At 35.0% G+C, this 14,198-nt stretch overlaps 2 protein-coding genes across 3 annotated transcripts; both read left to right on the plus strand.

The window, feature by feature from the left end:
* The first annotated feature begins 12 nt into the window (after positions 1-12).
* On the plus strand, positions 13-6,288 carry LOC149053509 (uncharacterized). 2 transcript variants are annotated; one of them, XM_089202786.1, is made up of 6 exons: positions 13-207; positions 1,966-2,028; positions 2,408-2,501; positions 3,869-3,902; positions 4,662-4,732; positions 5,768-6,288. In XM_089202786.1, the coding sequence occupies exons 3-6, from the start codon at positions 2,429-2,431 to the stop codon at positions 5,959-5,961; spliced, it is 372 nt and encodes a 123-aa protein (XP_089058912.1). In that variant the 5' UTR covers positions 13-207; positions 1,966-2,028; positions 2,408-2,428; the 3' UTR covers positions 5,962-6,288. The 2 variants fall into 2 exon arrangements, with proteins under 2 accessions (XP_089058912.1, XP_089058920.1); XM_089202794.1 differs by lacking the exon at positions 1,966-2,028 and having other exon boundaries at positions 22-207.
* Positions 6,289-10,447: 4,159 nt separating this feature from the next.
* LOC149053510 (uncharacterized) lies at positions 10,448-13,669 on the plus strand. Its single transcript, XM_089183142.1, has 4 exons — positions 10,448-10,487; positions 11,287-11,613; positions 12,732-12,980; positions 13,551-13,669. The coding sequence occupies exons 1-4, from the start codon at positions 10,457-10,459 to the stop codon at positions 13,667-13,669; spliced, it is 726 nt and encodes a 241-aa protein (XP_089039268.1). The 5' UTR covers positions 10,448-10,456.
* The last annotated feature ends 529 nt before the right edge of the window (positions 13,670-14,198 follow it).

Consider the following 14,198-nt stretch of genomic DNA (forward strand, 5'->3'; position numbering starts at 1 on the left):
TTCTCGAGGTGCAAAAAGAGTCGCCTGCCTCCGCTTGCCACAATTAGATTACAGCCGACATTTTATTACACTCAAAGATCGCGTAAATTGAATGATGATCTCCAATGAAGAACAACTTAAGATTGTTGTTCTGTGGTACTTTTTTTTTTTTCATGTGGGTATGCTGCTGGAGCCAAAAAGAAGAAGGATCTATAAACTATTGTTGAGGTATGTGAAGAGATTGAAATCTCAGACAAGCTTCTTGTGCTTAAATTACTGGTAGTATTTCTTTGTGATCGATCGGGTGCTAATTTCTGCAATTTTGAATTTGGATTTTATCTTTCTTCGAAAAAAAAAAGCGAACGTTTATAAAGTTTGTGAAATTGGTATTATTTGAGGGAAAATTCACGAAATTTGTCGCGATAACCTACCCGCGCGGATTTTGTTATGCAGTCGAGAAAATTAGAAGCTTAAGTTTTTAAACTTTGCATACGTACGGTACGTACGGGAGGACTTTGGGTGAACTTTATAGCAAAATATGTTATACTGAAAAAAAATCCATATTCGTTTGTTAGCCAAAAGAGGCTAAGCTAAAGGTTGTTGTTGGAATATCGATTAAACTGTTGATATGTATTGTGTATGCCAGTTGATAACACTTCTGTGGTAAATGTGAACGACATTAGTCCTTCGCGGGCGAAAGATACTAAAATATCACGCGCTATTTTTTTTTTTTTTTTTTGTCCTTTTATCGCGGTATTTGTTTCATCGATATTCAAAATAATATTTTTTCAAGCGCTCCTCATGGAAAAAAAGTGGAAAATCAAATAACTATCAACATTTTTGCTTTTTTTTGTTCAAATACATGTACACTACATAATAGTCTGGGCTATTTGAGAAGGAGTGTCACGACAGGTGGTCTAAAGTGATGCTAGAAATTAATAATTTATTACAAATTTCGTCTCCTGGCAGCAGTGATTAGGTTAATACCATGGCTTTGATCTTCTAGTTTACATGAAATATAATTTGTAAGGACTTAAAAGCATAGATCTTATTAGAAATCTGTAGACTGGTTTTCAATAGATCAGTGGGTGCAACTGGTTCACATGTGATTCATACAACGTAACTCATACAATGTAACAATGAATTATATTCATACATGTACCAATCCAATAAGCACAAGATTTTAATTGTAATATATATTAGAGAAAAAGTATGATTTGTGCATTTCTGAAGAGTCAGTTCAAATACCTGACTGTGTATATATTGTTGAATTAAGACAAACAAAATGGAGTTGAGAAGGGAAAATCCTACAGTCTCATTAAAACATTTACTAGAATTTTCATTCAAAGTATTGTGTTGAAACTCAGTAGAATACGAGTGACACAACAATTTTGTTAAGAATATTCTCAAAATAGTTGTAAACAAAAAAAAGCTTGGGCCACTATAATTTTAGCATTAGAAAAGATGGTCTGCACAGTAATCTGAATATCCTCTGCTCTGTGATGGCTTTTGGTGTTCTTTTCAATGAACTATTTTATTGCCAAATTTGGAAACTGGTGGGCAATAGACATAATCAAGTAAATTGTGTTAAATTAGATGAGTATTGTAAATATAATTAAGTGAGGCGGCAAAATCAGATCCAAGAGATTAAAGACATTACTTAAATTCCCCCTAGGGTTTGCATAGAATGCAGTTATTTAATTTCTTAAATTATAGAAATTTTCACACTAATCAGGAAAGAATGCAAAAATGAAGACTTATTAGTCTAGATGAAATTTTGAGTTTTCAATTCTTTTTCTAGTTTAGAAGCTTCTAGTAGAGCTAGTAAATATGTTTATGTTATGTCATTATCTGTCTGCACTTGTTGGTTTTATATCGGAAATCTCAGTCCTTGAATATTTTAACTGCTGACTTGTGTGTAATTACCATATGGACAGACTTTCCATGAAGTATTCTATATAAAATCATATGATCTTTCTATTTCAGTACAAGCCTGCTACATGTGAGGACAAAGCAGATAATGGCAACATTGTGTCTGTTCACTATACAGTATGTACATGTATGACTTTCATGTTGTCTGCTTCTTACTTGAAAGCATTACAGTGAATTCCTAAGGAAAGGATGTGCTCACATCCTTACATTTTTCAAGCCAGAAATTTGAACCAAAATTGTTTTAACCACTTGGGTGCCAAGCTGTTATAAGTAAATAGAATTTGGCATCCTCTCCCTTTAGCTTTCTGTTATCATTTTAAATTAGACTGCCTAAACAAAAAGACAAAAATAAACCGTCAAAATAAAAAATAAAAAAAAACTAACAATAGCACAAAGTAAACAACAACAAAAAGTAAAAACCTGTTCTCAATTCTTATTAAAAATGTAGCTATTGCAAATGTTTGAATTTCCTTAATTTTTCAATGAACTCTTATAGGGTACACTGGTGAATGGACAAATGTTTGACTCATCCCTGGCAAAAGGAAGGGAGCCACTTGAGTTCCAGTTGGGCAAAGGGAAGGTTATCAAAGGTAACTTGCATCAGGACCTCTGATTATTTTGCTATACTATCAGGATGATTTAATTTCGGATTCATAAAGCCATTAAGCCAAAGTTATCAGTCAACTGCTCTCTAGAGCAAAAAAGGTAAAACATTTTAAAATCATGAGCTGACGAGAACACAGTTTGGCAACAATTAAATTGCATAAAGCATGAGAAAACTCAAGTGAGCACTTGACTGGCAATTGGTTTTATTTTTTAATCTGATATGTTGAGAATATGGAGCAAGTGTTCTTGGCCAATCACATAGAAACATGAAGTATTAAACCATAAAATCAAACATGGTTACTGTCAATACTTATACAAAGTCAAATAAAAATTGTTCTAATTGCAAGATTTTGACTTCTTTTACTATCTGGTTTCTGACTCTTTTCTAAAAGTTCCCAGTTAACCCTTTCACTCCCATGAGTGACCAAGACAGAATTTCTCCTTACTATATCTGTACCATACAAGTGATGAGAATTAAGAAAAATATCAATTATGGGATTACTAATTGATCCAATACCAAATTCTCCAAACTGGCATAATGAGAATCATTTGGCAGACTGTAAGGAGAATTGCTAAAGAAATCTTGGGAGTTAAAGGGTTAAAACAATTTTAGAGATGCTAAGATATCCCAATTCTTCATTTCATGTGAATGAAGTATTCTCTTGACTTATGATTTGGGAATTATTTAGGTACTATAGTTTTGCTTACAACTATGCGACATTTTGTTGGTCATGTAGACATACATAGTGAGGTATAAAAATTATAAGGAGGAAACATTAAAAGCTAAACTAGAAAGGAACCACTGTGTCCTCAGTCAAGTGTGCTAGTGAATTTGATCATATGAGGTTACCTTTTGTGATATCTAATGTAGTGAGCATCATTGAAAATAAAAACCAAAGTGTAATTACTGTATAGTGATTTTAGACATATGAAATTCATATGTTTGCACTGCAGTGAAGAAACGAATTTAGGAGATCCTTGCAGCTAAGAACACTACTGAACTAGTAGTTGAAAATGGGACCTGAGAAAAATTCAGGCCTGTATGGGATTTGAACCCATGACCTCTGCGATACCAGTGCAGCACTCTACCAACTGAGCTAACAAGCCATCTGGGAGCAGGTCAATATGTTGGGTCCAAATAAACCATCCAGGTGATGAATAATAATGACTTCCAATATTTTGAGTTCTTCTTTTGCCTGGCTGGTAATACTTTTTTTAAAAGCTCTCAGTTAAAGCCCTTTTAGAGATGTTAAGATTTTAATATGTGAACTGCAGTGACAGAAAGTTCACCACTTTACAAGTAATTGCCACCTTAATTTTTTCACTTATTTCTGTAATTTTTTTTTTACAGGTTGGGAGATGGGTATAAAAGGAATGTGCATAGGGTAAGATTTAGAAATATTACAGTATGCGTATAATGATTTTAGATATATGAAATTCATATATTTGCACTGTAGCGAAGAGATGAAATTAAAGGATCCTCGCAGCTAAGAACTCTACTGAAATGAGTAGTTGAAAATAGGACCTGGAAAAAATTTCAGGCTCGTACTGGATTTGAACCCATGACCTCTGTGATACCGGTGCAGTGCTCTACCAACTGAGAGCTGGTCAATATGTTGGGTCCAAATATACCATCCAAGTGCTATACATACTACAGTATGTGATAAAAAACAACAATAAGGTCAAATATTTTCATCATGAGCAGGTTTTTGTCATTAGCAATTAGTGCCATTGAGGAAGGGATTTCTTCTAAAGTGGGTCTTAGCTTAGCAGGATTTCCTCAAGTGGAAAAAAAATACCTGCTTAAAATTTTACTTCTAAGCGACAAGTTGGGGTGCAAAAAATTGTGCCCATGGATTGGTACTATTTTCCAAGTTCTATTAATTTGAAATAAGCTATTTGCAAACATAACTGACAATAAGATTGGCATGGCAACTTTTAAGTAAAACTCCCTTTGGGCTTCATAGCCCCTTACTGTCTTAACTGCCTTTCTTATTCTTCTTTTCACATTGTTTATTCTCTACAAATAAATTCAAAAACCCTTTTGGTTGATCATTTTTGTAGCTCCCTCAAATGAGTTTAAAGAAGCAGTGCTCAGGCTGATATTTTTCAACAGTCCTCGATTCTACTTTTTCTCTTTTCAGTGAAAAAAGAAAATTGATCATCCCTCCTCACCTAGGGTATGAAGCTCGTGGAATTCAGAATGTTATTCCTCGTAAGTAAATGTTGATTGTAAAAATGACCATGGGGGAACTAAGGGGGCCTATAAATACAGAAAATTGCCTAAGCACAAGTGCAAGTCCTGATTTATGACACAAGTGATATTTGGGAAGTTTACTTAACCCTTTAACTCCCAAGATCTGATTGTTAATTCTCCCCTGTAGCTGCTACACATTTCCTTATAAATTAGTTATGAGAACTTGATGCTAGATCAAGATAGCAGCTTCTACCTGATAAGTTTGAATATTCTCATGACCTGTTTGCTGAAGAATGTATGGATATTGTAGGGAGAAGTTTTGTGTTAATCACTTATGGGAGTTAAAGGGTTAATTGAACTTGGACAACCAAAACATTTCAGAACATCACAAGCAGCCATTAATCATTAAATGCAAAAGCAGTTTGTATGAATTTTGATTTTTAAGTCATTTTTCAAATCTCTTTGTATGTCCTCAGTCACACATTACTTAGAATAAGAAATTTCCAATGAGTCGGAAAATGCTCATATTTTCTTTGTAATGACAATTTGATAAAATAATTATGACATTTCAACCAAGATTAAAGTTTTTTGAAATGTTTAGAACTTAGCATTTTTTGTTTGTCTTTAATTCTGAGCACATGCAATATGTAAATCCTGTGTTGCAAGCTAGAACTTATTTTATTTAGCATGAGTCATTGACCAATCATGAACAAGATATCTATTGGATATGTGGTAATAGCCAAATAGGGAAAAATTTTCTTTTAAATTTCTTGTTATAACACAGAATGGGAATGGTTAAGAAGCCTTTCCTTTTCGCTCTCCTAGCAAGATTTCTGCGCAGCCCCATTCTTCACTATGCAGATAGTTTATGGATTAAAAAAAAATAATGGCAGAAACAATATTTTGCCTTTAGGACTACATCTTTGATTTGTTTTAGAATAGTATGGGGTTATGAAGAAATCTTTCTGCTAATGATGATATTAATATCATTCTACGTTACTGAATAAAAAGCAAATCCTAACATTTTCTTATTTTTGCTCTATTCACACATAGCCGACTCTGTACTTATTTTTACCACCGAGCTCATGTCCATTAAGAGGAAGTCGCTGTTCGATCCAAAGTTACTGCTGCAAATAGGATTTTGGCCGCTCCTGGCTGGAGTGATTTTGTACTATCTGTATAGAAAGGCATCTAAGAAATCTGGCAAGCCTGAAACAAAGTCGAGCAAGAAAAATAAAAGGAAGTAATAAAACTGTGAACCTTTTTAGTAATGAGGTTATTCGTAAATGATATCAGAGTATGCCTCTTTCTCGGCATCAGTTGACTATGACACGATTTTATACCCTAATTTTGGAAACTTTCCATGCGCAACGCTTAAAAATTCGTCGACCACTCTGGAGCAATCAGCGTAGAAACCAAAACTCGGTTAGTGATTGAGAAAGGTGACAATTAACCCTTTAACTCCCAAGATCTGATTCTCAATTCTCCCCTCTAGCTACTACACATTTCCTTGTTAATTGATTACGAGAATTAGGTGTTCAATCAAGGTAATAAATTGTACCTGATGAGTCTGAGTTTTCTCCTTACCTGTTTGCTGTATAATGTAAGGATACTAGAGGGAGAAGTTACTTGGTAATCACTTCAGGGAGTTAAAGGGTTAAAGTACATTGCCTGAAGCGTGGGCAAACGCGACTGACCAATTCGCGACTAGCTTTTAATTTAGATTTGATTGGTTGACAGGATGGTGCAAGTTTTCTGGACCAATCACAGAGCGCAGTAAAGCAAAGCCAAAGCGAACTTGGCTTGCTTTTGACACTTCACACTTGCTTTAGACAGCGAAGATTACTCTACATTTTCTTAAGAACCAGTCAAATGATCTATCGAAAAGTATTGTCCGCCTCTATTTACGATTATTCAATGGTAATGCTACTCACTAAATGACATGGAAAGTCACGGTTCGTAGAATTTGTTCGTTTGCTCGTAATGGCGCTTCTACATCTTATTTCCTTGCCATGGTTAACTGAAGAGATAACTTTACAAGAAACGAGGGGATTTAATTCAGCTTTCGCTCCCTGAATTCTTTCGGTTTCTGATGTGGAAGCCCCAATTGAAAGAACTTACCGAAAGTTTAGTTTAGAAGAACTCATAACTATAAATTTTGTTCACCGAAAAAATTAGGAGAATCCAGGCATTAAATGACTAAACATGAGGATTATTAATTAAAATGCCAATAAATACCTCTCCAAGTCATTTTGCAAAGGAGTGAAAAATACCTATGGTGTTTAGACCGCGTGTCAAGAGTTATAACCCAATCAATGATATATTTGCGATAGCAAATTTGTTTGGAAACCAATTTTACGCAAACAACGAAAATGATTTGAGGAGTAAAACTTTACATAAGTCATTTGTAGGTCAACCTTAGTAGTAGTGATCTATGAGAAAGGCTTTAAACACGCTGTCCCCCGCTGGCAAAAAATGGATATCTACATAGAACACAACTCATCACCTGACGGATATCACCCGCTGTGAGCGTGTGTGGGTGTGTGAGAGGAGGGGGGGGGGGGTTGGGCGGTTAGGGAAGAAGCGGGACTGCCCGCTCCTAGAACCGATCAGATCAGAAAATTGTAAAATACACCCCCCCCCCCCCCCCTTCACGAACTGAGAAAAAAAAGAGAAAGTGATGGTAAACTATCAACCGGCTGAGGAAGATCCTTGTGGGGTAAACTTGAAAACCGTGCCCTCTAACGGAGATTTAAACCCTAAGAACCTCCCAGTCGGTAAACAACATATTTATCTTTCCACTGACGGGTCATTTTCAATCCAGGGACATTATAACGCGGAAATAAGTTTCGTTTACGAGAAGTTGATAAAAGAAGAAAATGAAAATGCTTTTGAGATGAGATCCGTAGTTTTGGATTCTCGGTTCAAAAAAGTAAGTCTGTGTTCATGAAAATAAAAAAATAAAAAAAATGTATTTAGGGTAAAACATTTGGCATAATTTGGATTTGAAAGTCAAATACTGTTATGAAATAATAAAAGCGTTGGTTGCCGATGAATAGTCACGTTAGTCATATAATTTAGTCAGTTTATTCAGTTCATTGCAACATTATATAAATTAGTTTTTAAAACTGCTCAAAGAGAAAAGGGAAAAGAAAAAAAAACAAATATACCTTATTTCAGTTATCTTTTGAGGTAGACGTGGACTTAGAAAATTACGTGATGGAAATTTTTGTCTATTTAAAACTTAATTTATTAAAAACAACAGTTAAAACAGCTGTAAAACCCTTTACCCCTGTGAATTAATTATCTTGTGCTTATGCGGATAAATGCGATCAGATTCTTTCAGAGTAAAGGGACAATCAACATTCAGGTACTAAATATAAGAGCTTTGTTTCTTTCTGTTCTTATTTCATAATAGTTTAATTCATCTCTCTCGCTCACTTTACGGTACAAAAGTTATATCTGAAAGTAGAAAGAATTTTTTTGTTGATAGGAAATAAGCTTCATAGATGTTGACAGATGGCGATCCTTTCGATAAAATTATTTTTGCTCTATTTGTTACCACAATATTTATCTTAAACTATTCTAGCTTCTAAAGTTCTGTAATTCGATCAATTTAGTTTTTTTTTCTCTATTTTTGTGATTCTTATCGTTAGGTGCATTTTCCGCCTTTTTTGAGAAACAAAGGACACGAAAAAAGTTAAACATATTAATCAACCAATTGATCGATATAGAAAAGAGTCTAATTTCTTCGAAAAACGCAAATAGTAGTATTATAATCGAAATAATAAACAAGAGTGTATGTTTTGTAATGGTATTTTACAATAGAGATGCGAATTTTAATGAAAGGGAAACATATTCCTTTTAAGTTGTTCAAACGTTAATTTGAAAGTCAAATGACACCTGAGAAAAAAGACAGGAAGAAGTCAGTTTGTGAACGATAAACAGTGATATTCATCGAGAAACGAACACAATCTTTTAAAAAAAAGTTTACAACTCTTCGATTTTGTGGAGTCTTTCTAGAAGCCTTGTTCAAAAATCTATGTCCTGATAAGAAATTGAAAAATTGCTGAATTAATTATTCTTTTACGTGATATAGAAAGTGCGCAACGCATACAGATCTTTTTTTCTGTCAGTTCTTTGATGATGTGCTGTCTAACGATTATTGCAGTAGAGTGACAAACTGCAATTTCTCTTTCTATCTTCAATATATGATGATATTAAGCAGATTTACTTTGAGAAGAACGAGACCGGTTAAACCACAAAATCGCAAACCCAACATTTCTGCGGCTTTTCTTCATCCAATGATTAAAAAACACTTTAAATAGTTTCTCGCGACGTTCGCACCATAAATTATGCAAAATATAACTAGTATATTTATATAGATATTGAAACATCTGTTGTTTAAAGAGCGATGGCCGTTCTCTTGCCAAAAAGAACGAATAGTGACGGTTTTCGAATTACAAACAAATTATAGAACGATGAAGAACCTAGTCATTCTATTACGAACACTTTCTATCTAAAGGCGGCGAGCCTTCCTTTTTCATTGCAAGATAAATGCATGTACGCAATCTGTAGAGATGTCAATCCTGTTGATGAATATGCTACCTGCTTCACCGAAATTTAGTTTCTAATATGTCCGAAGTAATTCTCTACTGCAAAATAAACTTGATTACTTTCAATTTTTAATCATAGTATCTCTGAGTTATGCGTTAGATTAATTTATTGAAATCTCATTCCCCTCCACCAACAACATGACATTGTCAAGAACAATGGTGTTTAGAATTTTGGAAAACAATCAACTCGATCAAATGAAAAATTCAAATGATATCAGAGCACAAACAAGAAGCAGGAAGCTTGTAAAGTTTTCAGCAGAATGACCCATCCCAATTTCAGATTTAAAGAAGAGTCAACTCTCTCGACATATCAACATATTTTTTTCAGGAAACAGGTGTCGAGAAAAACAAGATTCATCGTTCATAGACTATCCAGAATAAACCGTATAATAAAGGATCGTGCTGTTTTCAATCTTGGTCCCTACGTAATGGACCGAACAAGAGATTCGGCTTCTTTTCAATACACTTTTTTTCAGAGTTGGTTCTCAAACTAGCAATGATTTCCAAAACTCAGGTGAAATAACGGTTTATAGAAAAGTGTCAATCAACTCGTCGAAGATAAAAGTATACATAAATATAATTTTCTCTTTGAGAACAATTAATATTGCCTGTCAGTGCGTCTACATGAATTACATTTATAAATCTCACTTGGCTTGATGAAGGCTTACAATGAATAGTGAGGTGGTTCTAAGATAAGTCAACATATCACGTCTGCTTCCAATACTAGAATATTTAAACTGGCGTCTGATGAGGATGAAGATAAAGGTCAACGCGCTGAGTCAATCGACGACAGCGTACCTCAAATTTATAATGAACCAGACAGAATTTTCCACTTCCCCAGGGCAAATAATCTAAGATATAAAGAAAGGAAAACCGAAGGCCAAATCATCGGCATCGACGGATAACGATTGCTTTTGGACTTATAGAAGCATATTAACTGACGCTTTTTATAATTGTACCTAGATAGAACTCTTAAACGAGTTCTAAACAAGTACACAATATTTTTTGACAACGTTAACAACCGATGGCTACCAAAAGGATAGATATTTAAATTCACGAGCAGAAAAAAAAAATAAAGCATATTAACTTTTCTTCTTCAGCTCACAACATCGTGATGGTATCTTCAATGGCCAACTGGAGTTTCATCCTTGTTTTCTGTAAGCGCCTCGGCTGTTTACAACCATTATCTAAAATTTTTAAGCTTTCTAAATTTTTTTTCTAATTTTAAGGGAGGGGAGGCTCTATGGGTGGGATGGGCGCCACTGGGAAGGGAAAACAGGTATTGAAGACTTAAAGGATGAACGAAGATGGCATCTGCTGAAAGATGAGGAAGAGTTATCTCTTGAATATGAGTGTATCATACAACTTAAACTATGATGTGAAATGGGCGCATTCTTTCTTACAAAATGTCCGGACGTCAAGATTGTCCCATTTGAAGTCCAAATAGGCATATGCTGCATGTTCTGCTGAAATTACATTGACGCTCTTAATTCTGAAACGGTGGAAAAATTTCCATTTGGAATCGGAGACTCTTTGGTGTAGTGGCTATATCCCAAGCTTAGTAAGCACCAGCGCTGACCGAAAATTTCTGTTCTGTTATTGAGCTACTTACGTTACAGAACGTCTCTGCTTATTTTTTCATTGAGCTTTTGTTTATTTTATTTCTGTGAATGAGATAGCTCATTTTAGGATAACCTCTGCGGAGTAATATTCGTATTTTTTAAAATTCCGTTGAAGTTGAAACCTTGAAGTTTTGAAATCGTCATTCGTTTTGTGGGTCTTTCGTCCCATTTCAAGCAGAGGTCGATTTGTAGGTACTGCTTCACTCTTTCCTGTGCGGAGGAAAAAAAAAAGTAAAGTGTATTTTTGTAACGATTTTTCTAATGGTCTAAAATCTAATAACAATTAATTGTTTTTGTTGAAACCAGACTAATTGATTTGTTGCAGTAATTTCAGGTTTGTTGGAATATGATAAGCAAGCACAAGGCTGGGAACGAGTGCAGGAGTTCGATGGAAAAAATTTTATTTTAGTTCCACGGGGACATTATGTGGAATTAAACTTTACGATACGCAGCTACTTTCCACAAACATGTCTATGGGGATTTAATCTTGAAATTCGCGATGGCAGTAATCAGGCAACAAATCTTCTTGGTGAATTCTGTGGAGATTACGGAACTGGGGTAGTGCGATCCAGTGGACGATACATGTGGTTAAAATTTATCCGGACAGATTTCTATAACTCTATCTCTGTATTCTATACCGCCAGATCCATCAATGAAACAGGCATGATGTTTCTTTCAATAAATCAATATATATATATATATATATATATATATATATATATATATATAACTAACTGCAGAGAGTACTGTTTCGGCCTTCTGGGCCTCATCAGTGCAGTGCTATATACCTCCTTATATACAAATTAGATAAGTAGCTAATTAATTCACTAGTGTGATGACGTTTCAGCTCGATCTAATCTTAGACCAAAAAAGCGCAACAATTCGAAATCAACTTACAATTTCTGAACAATTTCAATTCTGAGAGGTTGGTATTCAAAATTGTGTGAGGATATTTCGATATTCCTATAGGCTTTGCAATTTATCTGTCAAGTTTACCAATGAAAACTTAACCGATTTGCATTACGACGGAGGCCATTGCGGGAGATCCATTTTGGAAAACGCAATTCCCTAACAAAGCCTTTTAGGTTAGTATCTTAAGAGTCTTCGGACCAAATTTCAAGGCAATTAGTGAAGTTTACATACTCTATTGACTCTTCAAAGAAATGCACATTGGCATGCAGACGACGTAGACTGTTATATGCTTCCAAGGTTTTCCCAACAGTTCAAGCGTTTGGGTAACCACATGTCAAGTTATGTCAAAACTGAAAAACTTAGAATGCTAACTCCTAATAGAAACATAGAAGCGTCTTGCAGAATCTCAGGAGACCCCTTGCAAAAACACGATTTGCGGTAGCTATTTAACAGTAACCTGTGATAGACCTTTAGTTCAATTCTGCCGAACGGCAATTTTGAGTTCAAGGTTTTTTGTTTTTTTGTTTTCAACTTAAAAAGCGGCCTAAGCACGCCGCGGCAAAAATGAATGGTTGGTGATCGACTGTGGGCAGCGAAAATTTCCCAAGCTACGATGATTTATTCGTTTTGATGAGATTATTTCGCCATTCCGTGACGAATTTCTTTACCTCTTTTGCTTAAAGCAAGGCTTCTTTTTTCTTTCCACATATGGACTCTTTTCCTTTTCATCTTTCTTCATTCACATTCAAGTTTTAAACACACACGAATGGAAAAGATTATCACGTCCATACTGTTTCTAAGGTATTCTGAATACATGCACCATAGTCATCCTGACATTATTATTATTTTTTTTTTTAACTGATACAGTCAATCCTACGATGGACCAAGCTCCAAAGACGCAGTATGTATTTTTGAACAGAACCTCTAAACTGTGGTGCCCAGTGAAAGGTGCGCCGGCTCCATACATTGTATGGAGAAAAGATGGTGTCACTGTTCAAAATAGTACCAGCATAACATTTCAGCTTAAAGTAACATCGGAAAACAACGTGAATTACAGCTGCGAGGTAAGAGGAGATGGAGAGGTGTCAAGAAGGAACATCAGCCTCAGAATTGAAGGTGAGGTTTTATTGATTTATATCAGCACTTTGCATAATTGGATTGTCTAAACCTGTACTTTTTTATTTGCTCAAAATTCTAACCACCCAAAAAAACGTTTTAGCTACTTTGGTGGTTGGATCTTATTTAACCTTTCAAAATTAATCTTTCTATATCACTTTAATTTAACTTGTATGTTGTTTTTAGGTTTGAATATTAATTATTGGTATGATAGTTATCTAGTGAAGGAAACGACGTATATGATGACAACCAAAGGAAATTCACATTTATATGCTTAAACTTATTTCTATTCCAAGTGAAGTTACTATGTCACAGTTTGTCGATTTTGGCGCCTGCATACAGTGTAACTGAAGTTCGTGTTTTGGTTCCGGTTTTCATCTTTGACTCATGATCTGTTAATTTACATCGTAGCTCTGAAGCGTTCCTCTAATCTTGGTAATTTTGATTTTACAGTAATGTTCTATCAAAATGAAACATCCTTCGTTGCCAAAACAACTGACTTAACTCTTTCAAGTTTGAAGCCTTTGTTGACGAAATTTTAACGGCCAATCATTTTTTGCCTCATTTTAGAGTGCCCAGACCCTTGCGAATGTGACGTCTTCCACCAAACTATCGTTAGTGTGAATTGTAGTGGAAAAAGCCTTCATTCAATTCCATGGAAATTTCTGCCTGCCATGTCAAAATTGTGAGTGTAATTAAAAAAGTTATAAACAAGGAAATATTGACCCAGAGGAATGCCTCTCCACTAAAAGCCCTATTCTTAGAGGAATTCCTCTTATGCTATCGTAGGCCTTATTCTCAAAGGAATTACTTTCATGTTGTTGCAAGACTCAAATCAATTAGGACAACCACAGGACAATGTAAATGTACCATAACTTGTAGTCGAGTCGTGGGAATTCTTAATGTGCACGATTTTCTGCGTTGGATTGGCTATATCCTCCTAGGATCTACAAGGAAGGGTGTGATCTTAAAATAGTTTAAGAGAGATAAGTTCAAGAATAAGGCTTGCATGTGGGATTCAGTCACTTTACTTGATCCTCTCTTAAAACTAGTAACGCGTATGTCCTAACGTGTAGTATAATAACAAAGTGGGAAATGAGGGATTTGCTTTATCGGGTTGATCAAAGAGTGTAATAAGTTGTCAAGCCACGCTTACGAAGAATCTAAACTCAACTTAAGTTTTAACTCTTAATTTCAATAAAGGTTGCAGTATACAGA

This window comes from Pocillopora damicornis, chromosome 1 (genome assembly GCF_964200805.1).
Source record: "Pocillopora damicornis chromosome 1, jaPocDami1.2, whole genome shotgun sequence".
Classification (NCBI taxonomy): Eukaryota; Metazoa; Cnidaria; class Anthozoa; order Scleractinia; family Pocilloporidae; genus Pocillopora; species Pocillopora damicornis.

Excerpts from the sequence above, each read along its gene's own strand:
- LOC149053510 (XM_089183142.1), top strand. The coding sequence starts at position 10,457 with ATGGCCAACTGGAGTTTCATCCTTGTTTTCT. Across the intron at positions 10,488-11,286 it reads GAGTTTCATCCTTGTTTTCT|GTTTGTTGGAATATGATAAG; the intron begins GTAAGCGCCTCG and ends CAGTAATTTCAG. Across the intron at positions 11,614-12,731 it reads CAGATCCATCAATGAAACAG|TCAATCCTACGATGGACCAA; the intron begins GCATGATGTTTC and ends TAACTGATACAG.
- LOC149053509 (XM_089202786.1), top strand. The coding sequence starts at position 2,429 with ATGTTTGACTCATCCCTGGCAAAAGGAAGGGAGCCACTTGAGTTCCAG. Across the intron at positions 2,502-3,868 it reads CAAAGGGAAGGTTATCAAAG|GTTGGGAGATGGGTATAAAA; the intron begins GTAACTTGCATC and ends TTTTTTTTACAG. Across the intron at positions 3,903-4,661 it reads ATAAAAGGAATGTGCATAGG|TGAAAAAAGAAAATTGATCA; the intron begins GTAAGATTTAGA and ends TTCTCTTTTCAG.